This window comes from Haemorhous mexicanus, chromosome 7 (assembly GCF_027477595.1).
Source record: "Haemorhous mexicanus isolate bHaeMex1 chromosome 7, bHaeMex1.pri, whole genome shotgun sequence".
Lineage (NCBI taxonomy): Eukaryota > Metazoa > Chordata > Aves > Passeriformes > Fringillidae > Haemorhous > Haemorhous mexicanus.
Genome location: NC_082347.1, coordinates 38,609,844 through 38,630,289, shown reverse-complemented (window position 1 = coordinate 38,630,289; position 20,446 = coordinate 38,609,844). Strand labels below are relative to the sequence as shown.

Here is a 20,446-nt window from a genome sequence, read left to right as displayed (position 1 = left end):
AAACACCCAACATTCTCTATGTCATTATTTTAAAATATATTTATTTACTACCTTGGTTGCCTCATGTTGGAATGAAGAAATAACACTTGTAGCAGGGTCAGAATATTGGGTTTTCAAAGTCTTTCCTTGCCTCAAGTCTTCCAAAAATTCTGCTTTCAGTTTGTTGAGTTCTTCTGCCAGGCTCTTCATCTCACTCGGGAGAATGTTTTTACCTAAAAGAACATCGAAGCTGAACTTTTAACTTCATGCTTACAGAAAAAAATCACAGAACCACAGAATACCTCAAGCTGGAAGGGACCCACAGGAATCATCAGTCCAGCTCCTGTCCCTGCACAGACACCCCAACAACCCCACCCTGGCAGTGCTGTCCAAACTCCTGGAGCTCTGGCAGCCTCTGGGCTGTGCCCATTTCCTGGGGAGCCTGGGCAGTGCCAGCACCTCTGGGGAAGAACCTTTCCCTAAATCCAACCTAAACCCCCCTGACCCAGCTCCAGCCATTCCCTCCTGTCCCTGTCACAGGAATAAGCTTGAAGCAGGCACAGAGCTGAGCATTGCAGTTAAGGACACCAAGCTGCTCCTCATATAAATCTTAGGAGCAAACCAGTGCAGGCTGCAAAGCCCCTGTCCTTATTGGCACGTGTCCCAAGACAGTATAAAAATCCTCTGAAATGCTGCTCTGTACTAAATGGGTTTATTAAAGCTGTAATTAATACAGTTACTAAATATGATTCTGGTTTTTAAACCTACAAACTTCTACAAACAACCCTGACCAGAGCTGTGAAGGTGTTGCCTCAGGCACACCTGCTGGGATAGGATCCTGAACAGTTTATCCCAAGGGAATTGCAGGGGCTGCTTCCCATTGCCAGCTGGAGCTGGGATAGGTGGCATGGGCAGACGAGGTACCTTTGGCATCCTGCATGGCCTCAGAGATGGCTCTCCTGCATGCCTGGTCAGCCTGATGGACAGCACTGGCTGCACAGATGGCTCGAGCTGCCTCCTGGCCAGGGCCACCAGCAAGGAAGAAAACAAGCAAACACTTTGAATTTACCTGACTTTTAAAGTGCTATTTGAGAACAACACATTAGCAGCACCTCAGGCTGGCACCAGTGTCCCAGGCTGCTCCAAGCCCCAGTGTCCAGCCTGGCCTAAATTAGTGTTCAAGTCCTAGCACAAAGAGTTTAGACTATACTAAACAAAAACTTATTATTAACCTTCATCAGATTAAAACAACTTTTAGATCAAATTGAATTTGTATGTGAAAATTGCTTCTGTTTGTTTGAGTAGCCAGGTTTTTAAGGATTTCTCCAAAGTCAAAGAATGGTTGGGGTTGGAAGGGACCTTAAAGGAGGGACACCTTCCACTGTCCCAGGGTGCTCCCAGCCCCAGTGTCCAACCTGGCCTTGGGCACTTTCAGAGATCCAGGAGCAGCCACAGCTGCTCTGGGCACCCTGTGCCAGGGCCTGCCACCCTCCCAGGGAACAATTCCAAAGCTGTGTCCTCAAGCCCAGCAGTGCTACCTTCTGCTCTGTGTCCTCCTCATTTGGCATCTCTGGATTTTCCAAAGCAGTGGCCAGCAAGTTCATGATCTGCTCACTAAGAAAACAAACAGAGTAAACCATGGCAATCACACAGATACACTTCTTTTCTAAAGATGCCACAGGAAAAAAAAATGAAAAGCATGATTTCAGGTAAATTTTTATGGCAATCAGTGAAATACTCTGAAATGAAAACCAATTACAACTCAAATTATTTCCAGCCTTAGCATTTCAGACAACTTGCACAGAGTTTCAGTGAGAGGGCAGGAATGCTGTGAGTTTTGAGGTTAACACTGCAGAGGATGGTGCTGTGAACTCCCACCACACCTGGATTCTGTGTAACTGCCAAAAATCACCCCGGAAATACTTTTTAAATACTTTTTACACATTGTGTAGATACAATAAAAAGCTTCTACCACTGAAAAAAGCACTTAGGGAAAACTCTGGGATCAATCAGTGACATACTCATCCTCTGAGATGCCATCAGAACTGCTCAGAATGAGGCTGTGCTGCTCCCAGGTGTTTTTCCTGGGATCTGGCATTTCTATTTTCCTTGCCATTAATTGTATGGTGTGCTCAGGCACAGGATCACTTCTGAGGCCGTTCCTCTGCAGGCAGCATTCCACCGGACACTCTAAAAATAACTGGCAGAAGCCCAAGGAATCTAAAAAGAACAGAACCAGACAATTTTATCTTTAAACAGTTCAAGTAACAATTTCTGAGAGCAGCATGTAGGAGAAAGGCTCTACATGAATGAGGAGCTTCTGCTCTGCTTCTGAGCCTGACATGAACACAAATCTGGACAGGGAACAGAATTCTACCTCAAGGCTGCACAGGAAATGTCTGAGATCAAAACACAGAAAAATGGAATGGTAAAGTCACCTCATTCCATCCCTGCCATGGGCAGAGACACCTTCCACTGTCCCAGGGTGCTCCCAGCCCCATCCAGCCTGGCCTTGGGCACTGCCAGGGATCCAGGGGCAGCCACAGCTGCTCTGGGCACCCTGTGCCAGGGCCTGCCCACCCTCCCAGGGAAGAATTCCTTCCCCAAATCCCATTTATTTCTGCCCTCTGTCACTGGGAAGCCATTTCCCCTGCCCTGTCATTCCATGCCCTTGTCCAAAGTCCCTCTCCAGCATTCTTGGAGCCTCCTTATGTACTGGAAGGTGCTTTAAGGCTGCTCTAGGAAGGGCTTTACACGATCTACCAATTTATAATAAGGCAGTAACAAAGTTACATTGATTGCTACTCTATAACAGGCACCCAGCAATCAGAATAACCCACGCTCCGGGAGAGCACTTGAAAGAAGGAGCGCGCCGAATTTCCTACAAACATCCTCATGCGGAAGATCAGGGAATAATTACATTTGCGGGCCAGCTGGTACACCTCGTAGCGCATACTCTGGTAATAGAAGTTGTCATCCAGCAGGAGGACGAGCGGCCGGGAGGCGGCTCCGGCGTCCCCGAGGGCGGCGGGCAGCAGCCCCTCCCGGCGGCAGCAGCCCAGGAAGCGCGGCCAGCCCGGCTGCGCGGCGCCGGGCAGCGGCGCCCCGGTGAGCAGCGCCCGCAGGAGCCCCTCCAGGCACTGCAGCAGCTCGCGGCGGCTCTGCTTCCAGCCGGGCAGCTGTGGAGAGAGAAAGGCGAGAGATCACGGCCCGCATCGCCGCCGCTGAGCGCTCCCGGCTCCGGGCCCGACACGAGGGGACCCGGCCCTGGCCCGGCCGCGTCTCGTTGCCTGGCAACCGCGGTCGCACGCGATGACGTAACACCGGCGCGCCCGCCCCGGCCAATGAGCGCAGCCGCACTGACCAATGGGGACGGGCTGGTGCGGAAGGCCTCGGGCGGGATGAGCTCGTCGTAGGCGAGCAGCGCGCAGGCCCAGCCCGGCCGCTGCGGCAGCCGGCGGCTCAGGGCGCGGCCCAGGGTGGACTTGCCGGCCGCGGGCAGCCCGCACAGCAGGCACAGCCCCACCCGGGCGCTGCCGCCGCTCCTCCGGTGCTGCTGCTGCTGCTCCGCCGCCGCCAGCGCTGCCGGTTCCGCCGCTTCCGCCGGCGCTGTGCGCATGCGCTTTGAGGCGGCCCCTGGCGGGTTCGGTGCGAACGACAGAGCCACGAACGGCCCCTTGAACCCCGCTCTGGTTTGACCCGGTTCTGCTTTTACCCACTTTTTACCCTTTTGTGGTTCTGGCTTAACCCGGTTCTGGTTTTAACCCTTTTGTGGTTTTACCCATTTTTTACCCGGTTCTGCTTTTACCCATTTTTTTACTCATTTCTGTTTCTACCCATCTCTTACCCATTTCTGCTTTTACCCATTATTTACCCGGATCTGGTTTTACCCATCTCTTACCCATTTCTGGTTTTGCCCATTTTTTACCCGGTTCTGGTTTTGCCCATTTTTTACTAATTTCTGGTTTTACCCATTTTTTACCCGGTTCTGGTTTTGCCCATTTTTTACTAATTTCTGGTTTTATCCATTTTTTACCCGGTTCTGGTACCACAATAAGCAGGAGAATTTTCTTTGGCCCCCCTCGGAGCATTAAAGGCTGAGCCATCCCCCCTTGCCCCTTTTGTGGTGATCACAAAACAAAGATACAACCACGTGTGCTGCCCCTGAGGATTTATTTTAAATTGTAATGTAATAAATAAAATCAGTGTCATATTATAGTTGAGGTCTAAATGACAGGAATATTTAATAATAGTTTGAGATTCTAAAGGGTTAAGGAAGAGGCCACTTTGGAAGACACAGACTTTTTGCCAGCAATCCCTTTTGGGTTCTTTTTTCCAGCTCTTCAGTGATGTGGCCATCTGAGGGGTTGGAAATATTCTCTCAGTGAGGCAATCCTGTAATTTATTCACTCATTTTCCCAGTTTGCACTCTGGAATTTGCATGAGCACAGCCAGGGTGTGCTGCAGTCCCCGAGGACAGGTGGGTGCACACCCACAGCTCTGCTCTTGGCAGCGAGGTGCTCTCTGCACTGCAGCTGGTGGAGACTTTCCCTGGATTTCCTGCATCCATCTCCTACAGAGACATTTGATGGAGCCTATTTGGAAATCTATGTCACTCCATACACCCTCTTTGAAATCAGTGCTGGTTTCTAACTGTGCCGTTTAGAATGACAAAAGTTAATCTGTTGCTTTTGTGGTGGAATCAGTTTCAAGGAAAAATGCCAAACTGCCACACCCAGTAATCCCTGAACCACTGTGGAGCTGGAGAGGTATTCCCAATATCTCCCAATATCCCACATTTTCTGTAACAGAGATGGATGGGTCCTTTCAGACCCAGGACATGACCTACAGAGTTTCTGATGTCCCCAAGTGAGGATACTTTTATAAATTACCTGAAATGGAAGCTGACCTGGCTGGTGAGGTGTGAGATGTGGGCTCTGGGCTGATGGCAATCCAGGAGGGCTGCAGCCACAATTCCAACTGGACTGCCACCAACACCCTGACCCACAGGGTGTCAGGTTTTGTTCTGACTCTGTCAGTGTTGTTTTAGTTTAGTGCATTGTTTATTTTATCTTTTTATTTTCTTCCCTAGTAAAGAACTGTTATTCCTGCTCTCATATTTTTGTCTGAGAGCCCCTTAATTTAAAATTTATAGCAATTCAGAGGGAGGGGGTTTACATTTTCCATTTCAGGGGAAGCTCCTGCCTTCTTTAGCAGAGACCTGTCTTTCCAAACCAAGACACAGGTGTCAGAGCAGGGCACAGGGACTGTCCCCAAACCTGGCTCTGGGAGCCCTTGGAATTCCTGGCAGTGTCCTGAGGAGAGGAGAGCCCAGGAGGTAAAGTGCAGATCTCCCATCTTTGAATGATGTCTGTGAACAGCAGAATTCACTTCTCTGTGGCCTGAGAGGGAGGCAGCAGCGTGGAAGAGTCCTGTTCTCTGACACTCTCCCAGGTTCACTCCTGTGCATGTTGAACTCCAGGGTCTGAATTGTAAAACTGAGGTAGAGGAGGCACAAACACAGCCAGCAGCAAGGAGCAAAACTCTGGGGTGTCACCAATCTGTGCTCAGTGCCCCTGGGCACCCAGGCCTCCCAGGAGGGACCTGCTTTCCAAAGGCATTTTGGCTGCACAAGGAGAGCACTGGAGCATTGAAATCCCTTAATTTGTTTTTCAGGCCAGTTTGTGTCAGAATTGGTTGAGGGTTCCCAAGAAACATCTCAGACAACTGGTCTAGGTGGGACTGGGGGTCGCTGAAGTCCTGAGGAAGCTGCAGGAAGCTGGGTTTGGACTGGCTGCCTGAAGTGTGGAAAACACATTGGGTTTAGTATTTCATGACTTGAGACAGCTGACATTTCCAAACTGGTTCTTTACCATTTTTAAACAGTTTCTAGCTTTTCCACCTAATTCTCTCTGCCCCTTCCTCTCCCTTGCAGCATTTACCTGTATTTATGCCAACATTTTTCCTTCAAGCTTTTAATCAATGATTGATGCTGCATGAAAAATCTATTAATCTATTAATTAATCTAAATTTAATTTATCTATTAATTAAATCTAATCTAATCTTTAATCTATTTCATGATGCTACATGAAAAATCCCCCTAAGCAGGACACAGGACATCAATAACTTCACTTACAGAAACATAAACAGGGAAGATGAAGTGAAGGAGGTTTTAAACACTACAAACCTTGTACCAGGAAAATGCAATATGGTAAAAATATTGTGGTTTGATGCAGCAGGCTGGAAAAAACATTGCAGAAAATCAGGTTAGCAGAAAACATAAAGTGTAGGTAATTCTTCAGTATTAAGCTAATGTCATTTTAGAGCTGGCTCTCATTTGCTGGGGCTTTCTTCATATTCTCTTGCAACATTTTGTTTTGATAATTTTTATTCAGTTTTATCAGAGGCCACAGCCTGGCTAAGCAGCATCTCCAGTGTTTGGCCTAAGAAATAACAGAGATGGTTTCAATGTGTCAGAAAATCAAGTCATGATTAACTGTGTTGGAGAAAAGGTACTGTGCAGTCTGAATTACCCAACATGAAATAATCCAAGTCTCCATCTATTTTACCTGATTATTTCTTGTTTCATGACTTGCTCTGTTGCTTTGCTTTGGTTCCTGCCCATTGCTATCCCTGAAACAGAAACCACATCATCAGGAATCCTTCAGGGATGCAGCATTTTCCAAGGACACAGCTACAGCTCAGGCATCTGGATTCTGCTTTGAGTCCATCCTGTTCTGGACTTGACAGGCAATTTCAATATGCTCTGCCCCTGCATCCACACAATTCAATTATCAACAAAAATTAGGAAAGTGCAAAGGATTTGGGAAAAAATGCTTGAGAACAGACAAGTGGAGTGTCTGGATTGCACTTCCAAGGAGCAGGGGATGGGCTGTTGAACTCCCCACTGCTGCTGTCAGCAGGGCAGGCTTGTCCTTCAGGAGGTGTGGAATATTTTCTGTAGATAAAGCCTTGCTGCACTGACCTGGGGCACACTCTCATGTTGGAATAGCACCTGTAAGAAGGGAAATACCTGTGCTGTCCTCTGCTTTTCCTGCAAAGTTTTCTCCTTATTGCATCACGTTTAAATACTGCTACTGCAGTGAGGATGGCTACAGGCAGCACCAGGAGGAAGAAAATCAGCAGCCCATCCCGAAGTGATGTATCTAGGAAAAAAGAATTGAAATCATGGAATTTAACAGCATTTAAAAGCTATTAAAGCTTTCTTTTTGTTTTAAAAAGTACAATCTTCAAATTGTTGAAGAATAGAATTAACAACTTCACTGAAATTTATAACATGCTGCAATCAGGATTTGGCCTTGTGGCATTACAAGTTCTTTCTGCCTTACCCACCCTATGTATATGCAATGTTTTTCCTTTTCCATAAAATGTTTTCAATAATTTTGAAGCAGACAAATTGGTTTTGTATTTGCTTACCACAACTGCTCTGCATCTTTGCTTTGCCTTCCTAAACTTTTAATAAATACAAACATTTTTTCCCTTTCCCAAAGTACAAATTTAGTAAAATCTAATAAAGTTCTGCAGAAAGGAACACAGATTTTCCTCAGAAAACCCTGGATTATGAACTTTGCTTTTAGACAAAGAGATGTGTAAAGGCCAACAAAAGCTACTTCATTATCAAATAATAATGTTTGTTCTTCAAGCCAGTCCACAATTTGGGTCTCATGCAATAGAAAAAAAAAAAAAAACAACCTTAGTATGCTATTAGTAGATTATTTTTTATGTTATTAGTCGATTATTTTCTCAACCCTGGGGCAGGATGAGGGGCCAGTTTCAGTGTCCTACCTGTGTGAGCTGGACCACTGTCAACACTGCCACCGTAGCCAGACTGGTTACAGAAGGGAGGGGCCCACCCCGGATTGCAGTGGCAGTTCCCGTTGTTGTTACACACCTACAGCCCAAACAAGAGGGACTGTGAGTCAGGCAGGGACAGTCCCCCGAGCTGTCACACCCCTCAGCCCAAACACAGGGATTAGTCCAACAACACCTCCCTGAGAGTGGCCACTCAAACCTTTGGTATGGATTTGGAGTTCCATGCATGGAATTGCAGGTGGAAACAAGAAATGCTGCATAGTATTGCATGGAAATACATGAAACATTAACTGGGAATAAGCTCTGCCCCTCCATAACACCCCAAACCACTGAGGGATTCTGATACCCCGTGGTAATTCTCTCTAAGTTAACATTTGTGTAATTTGCCTGCAATGAATCACAGTCCAGAAACCTTCTTAGTTTTACAACCTTTGGACTCCATTTTGATTTTTCACAGAGACATGTATAAATCAGGAATTACCAGACTAACATCCTCAAAGGAATATTTTCCTTTTGCAATTCACCAACTCAGTAATATTAAAAAAAATCCCTTGGGAAATTGAGACAAAATGCCTCTCAATGTTAGTGCTAAGGGGTTTGCAGTGTTCTGGCAACACGAATACAGGTAAAATAAGTGGATTTAACTTTTAATACAAATGAGGAAAAAGCAAAGCCCCCTGCTTGGTTATTGTTTAAATGCAGGGAATTTGCACAGTCTAGGAACAGGACACAAAGCACCATGCTCTACTCACCCCATTATTATTACACTTCTGCTTTACATCACAGCTGTAGCCCAGATATCTTGCATCAAGACATTCAAAACCTAAACAAGCCTGCAACAAGTAATTAGTGTCTTTCAAACACAAAACTTAAAAAAATCCCATCCTTTTATAAATATACTATATAATTGTGTATGTTTACAAGTCTGCAGCTTTCACTTACATGTTAAGAAGAAGGACTGATACAACATTCAGTATTTCCAAATTTTATAACTTTATTTGTCTCAGGTTTGCTTAACTCTGTGGATGCATTTTGATGGAGTAATTTGAATGACTGATTATGTAGCACCCCAGTTTTTGAACAGCTAATTAATTGTTTGCATGTATTAATCCCAAAAGATTTTTATTGTGCTATGGCATATGAACAAGAGAGCCAGGGAGTGTTTTTGGAAGTTCAGAACCTTCCACCTGGAATATATTCTGTCAGGCTGCCATGGTTCCTCTTACCTTGTTCTCTCCACAGGCTGTGCCATCATGAACTTGGGCAGGATCAGGGATGTCTGATCCTAGGTCAAAGTCAGAGGACCAGCACAAAACCCCGGATGCGTTATTGACAACGCTCCAGGCTGGGAGGTTCTGGAGACTGACAGAGGTGCACTGCAGCTTCCCACACAGACTGTGCCTGTTTGGAATAAAGGATACTCTGAGACAAGGTGAACAGATAAAAATCAGGATCACTGTAATCCATTCCAGCTTTTTAGCTTGTATTTTAAAAAATATTCTTTTACATCTCTCACTTTAAGGCTTTGTAACAAATATATTTTTTTACATTGAAGATTTTAGGGTTAGCTTTTATTTGGTTGTGACTTACTGGACAGGGCATTTCTTGTACACTCCACCTTTTATCCCACAGTTTCCAAACCTATCTCCTTTAATATTTGCTTTTTCAAAGCATATATCAGGTGCTTTTCGTGCCCCTGTACAAAAAAAAAAAACATAGTCAATCTCAGTAAAGTGTCTGAAAAATACCAGAAAGAAAAATTGGAAATGTGTATCAGGAGCCTACAAATGGGTTTACATTAAATGCCAATCATACCCTTGCCATAGATAGATTCACACTGTGAATCAAAGCTCTGGCACACTCCATAGTAGCAATAAGCCTTGCTGTTGCTGCATGGGTGACCATTCATGATGTAAACATCATCTGGGCAGTAGGCAGTGCTTCCATTGCAGTACTCAGGGAGATCACAGGCATCTTGTTTTGCTCTGCACTCTGCTCCTGCCACTTTAAACTAGGACCAGAGAGGGAGAACACTTTCAGTATTGCAACAGAGGAAGTTCTAGAGTGAAACAAAGACAACTGGGATCGTTTATAAGACAAATTCTCTTCTTACATACTCTCTTACTGGTGAATGTCACTTGAAAATATGTCAAGAGGACTAGGATAGCTCTTTTCAAACATTAAAAAAATCTCAGTGAATAGTAACAATTTAGTTTAATAAAGCATTGCCCACCTTGCAGTTTTTGCAGCACAGTCCTTGAGCACATTGTGAGCCAGGTGTGAGTTTGCAGGTGGCAGCATCACAGCAGGGGTTGGAGCACTCCTGAGAACATTGAAAGGGAATAGTGTTTGATTTATACAGCCAGGAAAGCACTCACCACTCCATGTGGAAGGACAAGCCAAACTTTAAATAACTGTGTCAGATTCTCACATTCTCCTGCTGTAAAAAGAACCAGCAGACACTGCTGCTGTGCTTTATTTGTACAAGTCAGCAGAAAAACACCTGCTTTGATGGGTTGTGGCACAGGGATGCCAATGGAACCAGGGCTTGCTGGCAGCCTTTTGGTTTATTCATGCCTTATTTGAGACACTTTTACCTTCTGAAGAATGAGCCAATACCTCCCATTCTTGGAAGGACATTTTGAGAATGCAAATGTGACTCTTAAAAGTCATTTCGTGTAGGCAAAGTTGAAGGGTTGCAGTTGACAAACTTGCACATGTTCTATAGATAAACAGTCTCTGTCATGGAACAGAAATATCCATGATGCTAAAACCAGCAGAAAACCCCAGTGGTGCTCCCATACACTCTGCTCTGAATTTCACTTCTTTCTCAGCAGTGCCTCAATGTTCTGTGGAGTCCAAGAGCCCTTAACTGAGTCCACATCAAAATCAAAGCATGATTTTAAACTTTTACTAACATTTATTTTGATACTGCTTGGAGAAAACGCAAAATTACAAGAAAAACTCTTCAGATAATAATGCAATTAGGCCAGTAATATATAGAAGAATAGAATAGAATAGAATAGAATAGAACAGAATAGAATAGAATAGAATAGAATAGAATAGAATAGAATAGAATAGAATAGAATAGAATAGAATAGAATTAATATAATATATAAATACAACAAGTGTCCAGCTCAATTTGATGCATTACCTGTGGTTTGCCACAGTCACATTCTTCATTTTTATCAACCACATTATTACCACAGACAGGTTCTTTGTACACATTACTTGTTTTGGGAGGATTTCTAAGGCAGTTTCCTCCTCCACTTAGAATAAAAGCCTCAAAATCATCAGCGCTACAGGTGCTGAAATTCCTGGATCCACTGGAAAGGATAATATTGTATTATTATAAATATTTTGCTTACAGGAGAACTTGCAACTCAAGGTCTTAAAATATTGTTGTTCCATGATAAATATTGCATTTCATAATGCTAGAAGATCATGAAACAGTTAATTTTTATTTTACTTTGCATTAAAGTGCAGTACCAGAAGTTTAAAATACTATTATAATATGAATGCTTTTAGAGGCCAGAGATCATCACATTGTCTATTCTGGTGTCTTGTATGAAACAGGCCTTAAAAATTCTATACTGAGTCTAAAGGTGTTTGATTAAAAAATATTCTCAAGAAAACATTAATCTTAACTTGGAGTCCCTAAGAACTAAGGAATGCCCCTTCCTAGAGTAATTTTTTCCAGTGTTTATCCTGATTATTAATACAACTGGGGATAAATAAAATATTATGATCTTTTTCTCTTAAGGGGAAGCCAAAGAATAAATGAAATGAAGGAAACATAAGCCAAGAAGTTGCTTTTTTTAAAAATAACTTTTAAATAATATGTTGCATATTTGCACAGACCCAGTGAGTACATATAAAGCATTCTCAACAGGGTGAAAAAACCCCAGCAACACACCATTATTAAAAAAAAAAAAATTAAGTCCAAATATGTTTTTAGGAATGTTACAAATAGAATGTTACAAATAAAGAATGAAGAGGTCAGAAAACAGATGCAATTTCATAAAAATTAATATGATATCAAATACTAAGTCAGTGACTCCACCTCTGTGATCAAATTTTTCAAACAACTCCCCATCCACTAAAGCTCTTCCAGATTCATAGGAGTTTCACAGCTTGTAAGGCATTGTCACTGCAAACAAAATAAATCATTAAAATAAAATAACTGGAAATCTCACTTATCTGTGCTGTGCATGATATAGGATGCAGGACACCTCTTGTCATCATGTTTCATTCCCAGATTGTGCCCCAGCTCATGTGCCACTACTGTGGCATGCTGTAACATTCTGTCATGATTCAGCTAATAAAGAGAATCAAGTTTAAAACAGTGAAATGATGGAAAACAATGTTTGTACCCAGTGATTTACTCCCACCACGAAGCTCTCAGGGATGGTGAAGGCAGAATAACAAATTGTATTGCAAGGTGAAAGCAGCAAGGACTGAAAATTTGTCACTTTATTTTCAGGCAGGGCCAGAATCTGCCACCCCTTCCCTGAGGATCATATTCTGGATAATAAGTTGGCAGCTGGTCTGGATTACCATTGCAGGTTTTATTCTGTGATTCTATTCTATTCTAACACTGTTAGACACTGCTTAACACTGTTAGATTTCAAAGGAGTCTTCAACAAGAAATGTACTGGGCAAGAACAGGATCTGCTTCTGAGATTGTCCACAATGTTGTGGCATCCATATTTTAAGGACAGGAACCTCTGGAGTTACTGGTTCTGCCCCAAGGATGGAGAAAAAATAGGTTTGTACTAATTTTTAATTTTTTTTTTTGCCTCTTTACAGTCCTATTGTGAGAATTCCAAACACTTGAGACTACAGTGCATTATATTCACTTTCTACTTCTTTAAAGAGTAAAAGAGTATTATTTTGTAGCTGCATTCCCATCCCAAGCTCTGTGGTTATAAACTTCAATGGTATAAGGATGAGATTATGCAATATTGAGTTTGATGAAGCACAAAAGATGACCAAAAGGATTAAATGAAGATTAAATGAGCCCAATAGGCTGGAATTTAACAAAGAAATTGGGAAATACTTAAAAAAAAAAAAAAAGGTGTAAAATATGCACAAGTCTTTACTTCAGAAACCCCATGAAAGAAATCAGCCAACTCCATGACCAGGGTGATTTGACCAAGTAGGTCAAGGACCAGTTTGTTCCATACCCAAATGATGATGTACTCACAGTGCTGATTGACCCTCCCTGGACATGTGAGCACACAGTACCCACAAAAGCCATTCCAATGGATCCACTGAAAGAGCTTCTCCCTCTGCAACAAGAGCAGTTTGGAGGTGGTGTTAGTGATGGGTTCAAAGTTCATCATTTCTACTAAAAGACACTGATGAGTTGGAAATATGGCAAGGCAAAAATTGGTCTTCCTGAAGTCAAGAAGGAATTTATCACCACAGCAGGCTTTTATTCTAATTAATAATGAATATCTGAATAAGAGCTTGAAAATAATGATCAATCACCTAATTCTGCTGTGTCAGTGCACTCAATTACAGAATGGCTAAGGTGGGAAGGGACCTCTGGAGGTCACCCTGTCACTCTTAAGAATCCATTATACTTTCTTGTCATTTTTCCAGGTTAAACCATTTTGGAAGTGCAGAGAATTTTACTCCAGGAATATTTTAATGAATATTCAAGCCCTAAGTCACATACATTAACACTGGCAGCATGGCTGGTTTTCCCACTGAATGCAAACTTACATTATGAGGTGACCAACGTCATTTCTTGAGCGCTTCAGGAGATCTTTCTGTCTCCAAGAAACAAATCTGCTCAGCACATCTCCAGCTGAACCATCCATCACAGATATGTGGTTGGCATCTGTCCAAACCTCTAATCCAACCAAAACAATCTGGATGTTTAATGCACTATACATCTGAAAAAAAAATTATAATTAATGTCCCTCAGATATTCTAATGGAATTCTGAAAGATGACTTCATTACTACTGAGTAAACAATAAGCTGAACATAGTGACCAGGAGATAACTTCAGTTTCTTTGAAATATATTTTTATATATTATCAATATATGATACTTGTAATTGTAAGTGAAGTATAAAATATTTATACATTCTAAACTAAATAAAAATATTTAGAATATAAAATGAAGTATAACTGAAAATTTTATGAAAGTACCTAAACATATCTTATCAGGCAACTTATCTGACCTACCCCATCAACATAATTAATCAGCTCCACTGTTTCCTTTTGCACTGCAGCAGGATCAGAATTCTTCAGCAAGAACTGTAAAATACCACAGCAATGTCAGAGGAGAAGAATTAGCAAAACAATAAAATGTATTTAGTGTTGGATGATATAGTTACCCTGTTGTGATCCACAACCACAAATAACTCTACATAGCTTTTCTGGGGCAGGACAGCTCTCTTCTCCTGCAAATGAGAAAGCACAGTAAATTAACACAATGAATTTGCAATGCTGTGTTTTGTAACGTGGCCTCAATTTGTGTTAGATTACCCCACAAACATCTGTGTCAGTAATTCACAGCAGGTCAGACACTGGGATGCATGAGCTGAATGGCAGCTTGTGCATTTCATGTCCTACCCACAGCTGTCCTGGCCAGACTCTGTGAGCTGGGTGAGATCCCCATTGTGCTGATCTTCTGCTCCAGGATTTCCTCAGCAGGGCTCCCACCAGCTTGGTGTCCATGGAAATGAAGGCCACAAGGAAATGTCCTGCCAGGCCAATCCCACCTGCAGTGATGCTGTGCCAGAGCAAGTGCCCTGGAGATGCCTTGGATTGCAGCTCAAGGGAGAAACAGAAATATATTTACCCTGAGGAGCCTGTCCCTGCTGGAGGTACTGTTTGATGAAAATGTGTATTTCACAGACTGCTTCACAAACATCTGATGCTCCAGGCTGCCATTCAGCACCCCACAGTGGAAGGGGATACCCTGCTCATCTTCCAACTCATAAAGAACATGTTCAAATGTGCTGGATGTGTTGAGGGGCTCCATTCCATACCATTTGCCTCCAATGTAGAGAATTCCCCTAACAATCATAATAGAATGAAACATTATTTCATCATTTTCCCCTCATGGTTATGACTAGATGAATAAATAACAGCTGGATACTTAGACACTATGTTGAAATAAATTGTTATTTGAAATTATATGGGGTAAGTTCAAATGCCCAATAAAAGACAAAACAGAACTTATTTAAAATACTCAACAAGTGTGGGCTTCTTGAATCAGTTAGAAAAGGAAGGATATAAAAGAGAATGAAGCCAAATTGTTAGTACATGAGTCTGGATTGTGGGTACAGAGCTGATGCAAAGGGTCCCTTTCAGCCCTTATCTCTATTCATTTAAAGGACTGCCAGGATATGTCCTGATTTATTGTGAGTGACATCTCTCTGTGAAGCTTCACCTGAAAGATAAATAGGTGAATTTTATCTCAATTGTGATTTTACTGTATTTGCAACACAAAAAAATGGTTCAAATTGGGAAAAATTTTTTTTCATGGAAATGGTTTGTCTTTTGAAATGTGCCCACTCGTAAGACAAAGTTGTTTGCAAGAGTGTTTTAAGTTCAACAAAAGCTTCATCAAGGGAAGATTTTTTTTTCTACAAAGGTATCTCTGGTCACAACAAGTACTGGAAGCCTCAGGTCATGCCCAGTTTCTCCCTAAATTTATTACAATTTCTCTCATATTATCTTTTTTTTTGTGAAAGAATTTTGGAAAAGAGGAAAAAAGTGGGAGATGAGAGACACTATAAAACCTTTAATGAATTCCAGCTTCATCAAAATGAAATACTAAAAAAAAAAAAATAGGAGGAGGAAATACCTAAGGCCATCACATGTGCTAAGGGCAAGTGTGGAGTCAGCAATTCCTTCAACAGTGCCATGATAATAACAGTGTGTCTGAAATGCAACAAACCCACATAATTAGTGACACAACAAGGTGGCTGCCTTCAACTGCAAACTTATTTTCTAACTAACCATATTATTTGCATAACATCAGGGCTGGCTGTTAGAAATTTACAGCAGAGCTCCCTACTTGGATAGTAATCCTGACTTTTTTGGAGGAGAATATCCCTTGACATGAGTACCTAAAGTCCTGTGGTTCTAGAACACAGCCAGCTTTTTAGTTTAACCCCCATCTTTTATATTTTTATAAATTTTTATAGTATTTTTATAAAATATTTTTCTATTTTTAATCTACATTTCTCATGCTGCTTAAGAACTGCTCTGAGAAGATCTTGCATGCATAACCCACCCAATTAAGTCTCACTGAGCTCATGTGCAGTTTTAAGATGAAATTAAATTTAGAAGTATTTATAAGGCTTGTTTGATTCAGAATTTAAAAACTATAGAGCTTTGATGCTGCCATTGTACTTTAAATTGCATATTGTGCAAAGGTGGCTCAAATTCAGGCCTGGCATAATCTCCTGGCAAATCCTTTCACACCTTGGGGAACAGGGGTGCTGCACCCACAAACAGCCCAGTCCCTCATGGACCTCATCTTCAAATCACTGGTAACTGTTAAACAGAAATGCTCCACTGTGAAAACTCACAAAAATCTCATTCCCAGCAAATATATTTTTTTTCTTGGCTTCCCTGGTTTTTCAGAGAAAATTCTGACACAAAGAGGAAGTTTTATTGTGTACAATACCTCATTTTTGGATGGTGTTGCCTGCAGTTTCCCATTGCCCCCATATGTGTACAGCTTAAAGTTGTCACTGAGAAGTTTTCTGGAAACAAAAATAAACTACTGCTCTTTTAATGGTCTAGAAACAAGAAACAAGTCAAGAGTCTTGGTGAGTTCTACATTCTGTTAGCAGCACACTCAATGCTAAATTATTATTAAAATCCAAGCACATGAAACAAAATAGTTAAAACAAGCTGGAATTTTTGGAAAATAAGTTATTTTGAAACTTATTTATTGTAATAAGATCCACAGAGAGGATTCTAAGCAGACTCAGTTGCATAAGGACCTGGCTTATGACAGGCTCAGGAATGAGGAATACGAGAAACAGAAACATTTCTTAAAATACAACAGAGGTAAAGCCCCTCTGACCTGCTAATAAAAAACTAATATTGAACTGAATTCTAATTCTTCCTAAGGATTTTCTGAAATGTTCTGTCTTGCACTGCTAATAAAAAAATAATCAAAATAAATTTCTTCGAAGCTAGAAAAACTATTATTCCCTTCTATTTACAAGATATTACCATAACAGAGACACTATATTTAACAGTATTTAACAGAGCTGTTCTGTAGTTGCTACAATCTGACATTTAAATGGTTTCTTCTGAATTTTTTCAGAATAAAAAATTCTTCTCTGTATGCAACTAACCCCAAAACAAGGCAATTCCTTAGAACACTCTATCACATACTTATTTTTCTTCAGCTTTAGGAGGTATGTTCCATTTCTGGTTTTAACTGAGTAAGAAAGACTGTCATCTGAATGCTCCTGAAAACAAAAGAAATATATCACTTAATTGGGTAATTTTTCTATTTGGTTGTGTTTATTCCATGTTTTGCTTGACAAGAGAGGCCCAACTCCTGTGTATGTTTTAAGTAAAAAAACCACAAGATTCCTAACTCTCAGGCTTCCATATTTCAAACTCTCAGCCGCAAAGTGAACATTCTCTCCTCTGTAAAGTGTAAATTCTATGAATCTCTATTTTCATTTAGACAGGAGGGCACAGTCCATGAATGCACTCTTTGCTCAGTACCACATGGTGCTTTGTGACACTCCTTCTGTAAATCAGATAAACGAGTCCCAGTCTTTTACCCCCTAATTGGTTTGCACAAAGATGACTAATGTTGTTTCATTAACAGTTACTTCAGTGAATGAACTCGGTATCTGGCACAAAGGTAAGCTACCTCAGAACTGAAGAATTAAGGCTCAGATTTCTCTTTTAACTCATCTCTTAACCTGTGCCACCCTGTGGGACCATTTTTGTCCTTTGGGTGCTACATGGCTGAAATCCTCTTGTTCTTATCCAAAAAGCAGAACACGGACAGCATGGATGTTAGCTCCAGTTCAACATCTAATCTGACTCAGAAGAAATGAAAACATGCTTCATGTCCTTTCTCACTTCTGTTCTACAGGGTCATTAACAGGATTAGAAGTTTGGGAGACACTCAAGAGTACTATCACAGGCCTTTGTGGGAACAAATTTACTTAAAACTAGTTGAACACACTAAGAATCAGAAGAGAGAGTGTGGGGCACATTTCATTACAAAAATCTCTATACCATCCATTGTGAGTGTGTGTGTAATGAAGGACAATGTTTTGAAAAACAGCAACAATCAGAAAAAAAAGAAAATATCAGATTAACAAACCTCATGAGAAAATGGGGGATGTTTCTCTCTGCCTCTCAGACTTCGAGGAATGATTATTTCTAATGTAGAAAGTCTGGATGTGTGTTCAGAGGATACACCTGAAAATAAGGTTTGAAATTGGTAAAGAATCAGAAAGGATAAGGCATTATGTTGGCCCCTGCACAGTGGTGATAGCCAAAAGCTTACTCTGATTCAGCCACAAATGGAGAAAGAGTGAAACAGTTCAGGAATGACTTTAAAAAAAGTTACTTCAGATTAAAGCTGGGATTTTCTGGAGGACACAAAGAAAAACTATCAAAGCATTTAAACAAAATCCTAATTCTCTCATATTCTCGATTATTAACTTCGTGACTTTATCCTTTTTTCTTCCATGACTGACACTTTTAACCTGATGTACCACAGGAAATTGGTGCAGCTGGCCTTCTCCTTTCTCCATTGTCCTCAATAAGGAATACTTTTAGTTGTCCTCTGGATACAATTTGTCCCCCTCCCTTCCCTACCCTTCCTTAGAAAACGTGGCTCACCACGCTGCCTCCTGCCATTGCTTAATCTTGCATTTTGTTTGTTCTAGCAACAGTCAGATCTTTGCAAAAGGTTTGTAGCCTTTTACATGATATCAGAATTATCTCCAGAACAACCAATGGCTAATGCAGGAAGCTAAAGATAAGGAGGCTGCCCAGGATCTGGTTTCAGGTAAGTGGTTTTATAAAGACAAAAACAATCTCCAGTGACTTTAAAAAATTGTGTGTTGAATTAATCTTCCTTTTTCTTGTCTGCTCCTCAACTGGTTTGGTCAACAGAGACACAACCATTGCTTTTAAACAGAATCAACAATAATATGAGTTTTAACAAAGGAAGTGGTTTCTTCCTTATTAAATTGTTCCTTTACAAGGAAACAAAGAGATTTCTTCGCATTTGTAGTAGTACAAAGTCACCCCCAGCTTCCCCATTCCTGTGAAAGGAATTCATAATTGCAAAAAAGTTACACAACCAGCCATTCAAAGTGAGGAGAGTTCTCCAGTGTAATAATGATCTCTACCTGCTAGATAGCATCAGGATTTTTAAAAGCTAGGTGCAGGTAGCATACATTTAATAGTACAGGCTGCAATTGCAATCCAAATGTGGAAGCTGATATTACCAAACTGGTCTGCAAAGAATATCAGCACTTGATGTGATTTTGTTCTTAATCCTCAATAATTTTATTATCTAAATCACAAAATCCTTTCTGTTTCATGAGTCAAGTGTATGTTGAACTAACCATGGAGATGCTCTTTTAACAATTCAAATTTTGACACCTGAAAGGAGGAAACTGTCTTTGATGCACATCATAAAAATACCAGTTTCTAAGAAACATTTCAGGTGTTACATTTAAATCTAAAATGTGAAGCCAAATAATAAATGGAGATGAGTTAATGAAAAATTCCAATGAAATTGTAGGAATTTCCCTTACATCAGCAAAGAAATATTTTTCTACAGTCTCTACTACTGGTGAGAGTGACAGCAACCGCAGTTGTCACCACCAGGAAATGATGGATTTACATACCTACGATATCCAGGAGGAAAAAACCCCACAAAGAGCTCAACTATAAAAAGTTTCAAGCTGTAATCTTTTCCAAGATTCTCTCAATGAGCAAGGCTGCACAGAGAGAGCTGTGGCTCAGTGTCAAAGGTGTGCATCATTACAATCAGTGTCCAAGCAGACTTGGAGAAAGTTTCTGAATACGTGAAAAAAGAAAGCTTACCTTTTATCCAAAAGGGGTTTCCAGTAAAAATTAGTCCAAAAGTGAACAAGAAGAAGCTGTGCATTAACATGACTTCCCAGAGAAACTACTCCAGCATCTGAGCTGGCTCTGGCTGCTCTGCAGGGAACCAGAAGACCGAGAACCGTCTGCTCCAAAGGTAAACAATAGAAAAAGCTCTCTGATACTGCATCTCTGCTGAGCAAATGGGAAGTAAAATTTAATCCACTAGGCTTGTGAGAAAACTGGTCAGACAGCCTAATGCAAATAAAAAGCAGCACATTCTTAAATCCTGATTGGTGAGTCCCGTGTCAGGATCAAACTGGTTTATTCTAAAAGACTTTAATCCCACGGTGAGATCATGTGAGATTAGAAACGTAAAATATTGCTACTGACAAATGCAGTGTTTAGGATATTTATCCTGGCTACTGCCAGCTCAATAAAAAACTAGTGTGAATCAATTTACTCTTTGAAATTTTCAGCTTCTTGTCTTCCATTTTTCTCATCTTTTCTTTAAAATATAATTCATAGGAACACATGAAAATCCCCAAAGCAGAGGTTCT

At 41.2% G+C, this 20,446-nt stretch overlaps 2 protein-coding genes across 4 annotated transcripts; both read right to left on the bottom strand.

Annotated features, from left to right (window-relative positions):
* Positions 1 to 12: 12 nt before the first annotated feature.
* On the bottom strand, positions 13 to 3,598 carry PSTK (phosphoseryl-tRNA kinase). The gene is made up of 6 exons (XM_059852171.1): positions 3,344 to 3,598; positions 2,900 to 3,158; positions 2,001 to 2,199; positions 1,518 to 1,593; positions 904 to 997; positions 13 to 212 (listed from the first exon to the last, which is right to left on the bottom strand). The coding sequence occupies exons 1-6, from the start codon at positions 3,596 to 3,598 to the stop codon at positions 25 to 27; spliced, it is 1,071 nt and encodes a 356-aa protein (XP_059708154.1). The 3' UTR covers positions 13 to 24.
* A 535-nt stretch (positions 3,599 to 4,133) lies between these two features.
* On the bottom strand, positions 4,134 to 20,081 carry LOC132330152 (disintegrin and metalloproteinase domain-containing protein 9-like). 3 transcript variants are annotated; one of them, XM_059852166.1, is made up of 22 exons: positions 19,887 to 20,081; positions 18,145 to 18,242; positions 17,190 to 17,266; positions 16,468 to 16,546; positions 15,640 to 15,716; positions 14,629 to 14,845; positions 14,162 to 14,227; positions 14,010 to 14,081; positions 13,543 to 13,715; positions 13,019 to 13,103; positions 12,009 to 12,130; positions 10,967 to 11,138; positions 10,046 to 10,135; positions 9,628 to 9,823; positions 9,403 to 9,508; positions 9,039 to 9,213; positions 8,565 to 8,645; positions 7,786 to 7,891; positions 7,013 to 7,145; positions 6,549 to 6,612; positions 6,167 to 6,219; positions 4,134 to 5,777 (listed from the first exon to the last, which is right to left on the bottom strand). In XM_059852166.1, exons 1-22 carry the CDS (start codon positions 19,954 to 19,956, stop codon positions 5,699 to 5,701), a joined length of 2,391 nt encoding a protein of 796 aa, XP_059708149.1. In that variant the 5' UTR covers positions 19,957 to 20,081; the 3' UTR covers positions 4,134 to 5,698. The 3 variants fall into 3 exon arrangements, with proteins under 3 accessions (XP_059708149.1, XP_059708151.1, XP_059708150.1); XM_059852167.1 differs by lacking the exons at positions 4,134 to 5,777; positions 6,167 to 6,219 and adding an exon at positions 6,257 to 6,422; XM_059852168.1 differs by lacking the exons at positions 18,145 to 18,242; positions 19,887 to 20,081 and having other exon boundaries at positions 16,468 to 16,563; positions 17,190 to 17,249.
* Positions 20,082 to 20,446: the final 365 nt, after the last annotated feature.

What these genes read in the sequence shown, in the direction of transcription:
- PSTK (XM_059852171.1), bottom strand. Translation starts at nt 3,598, where the DNA reads ATGCGCACAGCGCCGGCGGAAGCGGCGGAACCGGCAGCGCTGGCGGCG. An exon ending in GTACCAGCTGGCCCGCAAAT is followed by an intron (nt 2,200 to 2,899) that starts GTAATTATTCCC and finishes TGTTCTTTTTAG; the next exon opens with ATTCCTTGGGCTTCTGCCAG. An exon ending in GATGGCATCTCAGAGGATGA is followed by an intron (nt 1,594 to 2,000) that starts GTATGTCACTGA and finishes TTGTTTTCTTAG; the next exon opens with TGAGCAGATCATGAACTTGC.
- LOC132330152 (XM_059852166.1), bottom strand. Translation starts at nt 19,956, where the DNA reads ATGTTAATGCACAGCTTCTTCTTGTTCACTTTTGGACTAATTTTTACT. An exon ending in GTGACTGTGGCAAACCACAG is followed by an intron (nt 10,136 to 10,966) that starts GTAATGCATCAA and finishes CAATGTTCTCAG; the next exon opens with GAGTGCTCCAACCCCTGCTG. An exon ending in AGAAGTGTAATAATAATGGG is followed by an intron (nt 7,892 to 8,564) that starts GTGAGTAGAGCA and finishes TTTGGGCTGTAG; the next exon opens with GTGTGTAACAACAACGGGAA.